The sequence below is a fragment of the Myotis brandtii genome, unplaced genomic scaffold, assembly GCF_000412655.1.
Source record: "Myotis brandtii unplaced genomic scaffold, ASM41265v1 scaffold517, whole genome shotgun sequence".
Lineage (NCBI taxonomy): Eukaryota > Metazoa > Chordata > Mammalia > Chiroptera > Vespertilionidae > Myotis > Myotis brandtii.
The window spans coordinates 731,829-735,007 of record NW_005369706.1 but is presented as its reverse complement, the minus strand read 5'-3'; the positions used below and the strand labels follow the sequence as shown (position 1 = coordinate 735,007).

The 3,179-nt window shown below is 56.3% G+C and overlaps 1 protein-coding gene across 3 annotated transcripts in view; it reads right to left on the bottom strand.

Annotated features, from left to right (window-relative positions):
• The window catches only part of MCRS1 (microspherule protein 1), a 9,976-nt gene extending 7,013 nt beyond the window's left edge, over positions 1 to 2,963 (bottom strand). The window contains exons 1-4 of one of the 3 annotated variants that reach the window (XM_005877318.2): positions 2,874 to 2,963; positions 1,370 to 1,489; positions 714 to 852; positions 233 to 371 (exon numbers count right to left, since the gene is read on the bottom strand). In XM_005877318.2, the coding sequence (XP_005877380.1) occupies positions 233 to 371; positions 714 to 852; positions 1,370 to 1,379 (288 nt within the window). In that variant the 5' untranslated portion in view covers positions 1,380 to 1,489; positions 2,874 to 2,963. Of the gene's footprint in view, positions 1 to 232; positions 372 to 713; positions 853 to 1,369; positions 1,490 to 2,667; positions 2,696 to 2,873 lie in introns of those variants that run through there. The other 2 variants (XM_005877319.2, XM_014548613.1) reach the window with 2 other exon arrangements.
• Positions 2,964 to 3,179: the final 216 nt, after the last annotated feature.

The following is a 3,179-nucleotide window of genomic DNA, read 5'->3' as shown; positions in this document are numbered from 1 at the left end:
GGGGGGGGGGGGGGGGGGGGGGGGGGGGGGGGAGATGTAGAACAAGAAAGAAGGAGTAGGAAGAGATAGGTTCCCAGGAGGGAGGCATCTGAGGTAGTCTGGTCCTCTCAGCATCCTCTGAAGAACTCTTGCCACGGACAGGTTATGGGGAAACTCTTGCCAGCTGACAAACTGTGGCCCTGGACCCCACCTTTCCCCTCCCACCTCCTTGCCACGTCTTCCCATTCCTCACCTTCTTCTTCTCACTAGAGGAGGGTTCACTTCCAGAACAGCGCCCTGGTTCCACCCCACTGGCCCCCTTCGCCCGCGTAGAGGACTTGGCCAGGCTGCTCTCCACCAGCTCATCATCAAACTTCTTCCTCTTGATAAACCTGTGGAGAATCCTACCCAGTGAGTAATCCTGCCCCCTCCCCAACAACCACTTACATCATGCCTCCAGAACAGAGCAGGTTCCCAGCAGGGTGCTGACTGCTCCAGCTCAGTGGATGGGGCATGACACTGCTGTGCCCCACCCCTCTGAGACAAAAGAGTACTGTACCACCAAGACTTCATGTCAAAGACCTGAGATCTCCCTCCCTTGCCCTCTGTCAGGGATTTAGTAGGGACAGGAAAAGCACGAGGTTCTGCCAATTGGGCCTCTAAGGGTCTCAGGGATGAAGGCGTACAGTGCCTAATGCCCCTGGTCAGTCCCTGGCCATCTGAATCCTTACTACCTGGAGGAGCTTCTCCGTTTAGGGATGGTGCCCAAGGCCTGTGAGGAGGCTCGCTTCTGCCCTGCCAGTGACTCTTCATCCTCTGAGCGGCTGGCAGTGCCTGATGCCATCAGGGATGAATCTAGTAGCCCCTGAGAATCTAGAAAAAGAGAAGTAATGAACTCAGACCTCCTAAGTTCCTAGCAGAGCCCCGAGCCTCTGCTCATAGGTCTTCTCAGCCCTCCCCTTCCTCTGCCAGCCCTCTCAGCCCTCCCCTGCTTCCTTGACACTTGAGGTTTTAAGGTGGGAATTCCTTGGCCATCCAGATCCCATCTGGGCTCAGACCTGGCCCAGACCTTCCACGCTGGGCAGTTTTCCCGGTGCCACATGTCATGTCGTGCAGCACCTGGTGCTCAGGTCAGACTGGTGATGACGACACACCGGGCTCTGGGCATAACTGCTCCCTCTGCCATCAAAATGCAGCCATGCCAAAGAGCAGCAGCTCAACAGCAAGTTGGTCGATTGTGGCCTCTGCCGAGAGGTATGTGGGTGGTGCTGGCCCAGGGGGAGGTGGCAATGCCCAGCCAGGACGGAAAGACACATGTGCCAGGCACGGGGTGGACTCAGCAGATGCTTGGTGCCCAAACATTTGGGGAGCTGGCCCGGCCTCATACTACCTTTGTCCATCCTCTTACAGTCCCAAAGCCACCGGTTCCAAACCACAGGGCTAGGAGGAAGGGTCCCACAGGCTCATCCAAGGATTCTGACCAGGTGAGCTTAGAGGCTGAGAGGAGATTCTGCAAAGGAGAAATGAGGCTCCATGAGGCTCAGGATTCCAACTGGCAGCCTCACCTCTTTATACTGCAACAGGCCCCCCAGGTCCCATAAGCTAGGGAAGAAACAAGGAGAAGAAAGACAAAAGTCTCTATTTCGCCAATATGACCCTGATAAATCAGTAGCCTTTTGGAAGCCACTGACATCTTCGAGAGCATGATAAAAGCTATGGATTCCAGCCCTGACTGGTTTGGCTCAGTGGATAGAGCTTCGGACTGAAAGGTCCCAGGTTCGATTCCGGTCAAGGGCATGTACCTTGGTTGCGGGGACATTCCCAGGAGGGGATTGTGCAGGAGGCAGCTGATTGATGTTTCTCTCTCATCCATGTTTCTAACTCTCTATCCCTCTCCCTTCCTCTCTGTAAAAAATCAATAAAATAAAAAAAATTTTTTAAAAAGCTATGGATTCCAGAAAAATGTACAAACACATACTATTTAGGGGGTTCACGGACCCCACTAATTCTACTCACAGCCCCTAGGTTAATGGCCTTGATATAAACTAGCAGGAAACAAGGGATTCTTGGCTCACTTTCAACAGCTGGCCACTCAGCTCAACGGCACCACCCCTTTCCCTCCTGGGCCAAAGAAGGGAAAAGGATAGAATTCCAACCAGTCCATCTCTTTTCTCCCCCCATTTGCATATTTAGCTGAAGATTTGGTGGGTGGTATCTCGGGGAAACTAAAAAATACAGTTTGGAAACTGCCTGAATATTAACAGCCACCCGGGGGGCGGAGAGGCTCCTAAACGCGGCCGAACTTGGGTGCTGGGAACTCGAGGGGGCGCGCCGCCTGCGGGTCCCGCTCCTCCTGCCCAGGCTGTTCTTGCGGCCCCGCCCCCAGGTGAGCTCGCCCCACGGAACACGGCTGGGAATCTTGCCACCTGGGGAGAGGGCGAAGGGCCCCGATCCCACGCCCGACCGAGGCAGGGTCTGCGCCCCCTTCCCTCCCTCGGTTCATTCTCCCTCGAGTGCACAGCAAGGTGGGGGTTGGTCCAGGTCAGTTTCAGGAGCTCGGGATAGCAGTGGTGGTGAAACTCAAAAGCAACACCGAGAGAACCCCGATGCTCTCGCGTCCTCGGTTTAAGCCCCACGGACTGGTGGCGGGGAAGCGGGGGGCAAACACCGGGCCAATTCTCACCCCACCTTCAGTAAGCCACCTTTACGCATGCGTAACGTCTCGGACCAGACGCTGGCCCGGCCCACGCATGCGCAGATTACCGGGGCGACCGGGGCGGGGCCCTAAACCGGGGGCAGAGGGGGGGTCGTCCCTGGAGGCACTCTGTGAAATTCTATTTGACGCCCCCCCCAACTCCGCTCACAACCCTCAGAGGAGAACCGCGAGGTCTCACCATTCCTAGGCTGCCAGCTCCAACAATTTCTCCGCCGCGACGGCAGCAGCCGCAGGGCCAAAGCCAGTTTCCGTGAGGTACGTCCACTTCCGGGTCTACGAACCAGGAACTTTACAATCCCTTCCGGTTCTCCCAGAGCACAGGCGTGAAGGGGGCGTGGCCATGGCTGCGGAGGTCACAGTTTTGCTTACAGGTGAAATCAAAGGCTTTCCCAACAGGGAAACATCAGGGATTATAGGCACCAGAGAGGTTACGCGGTTGAGGGGAGCGATTAAAGGGAGATGCGAGACTTGGGGCGGGGGAGGC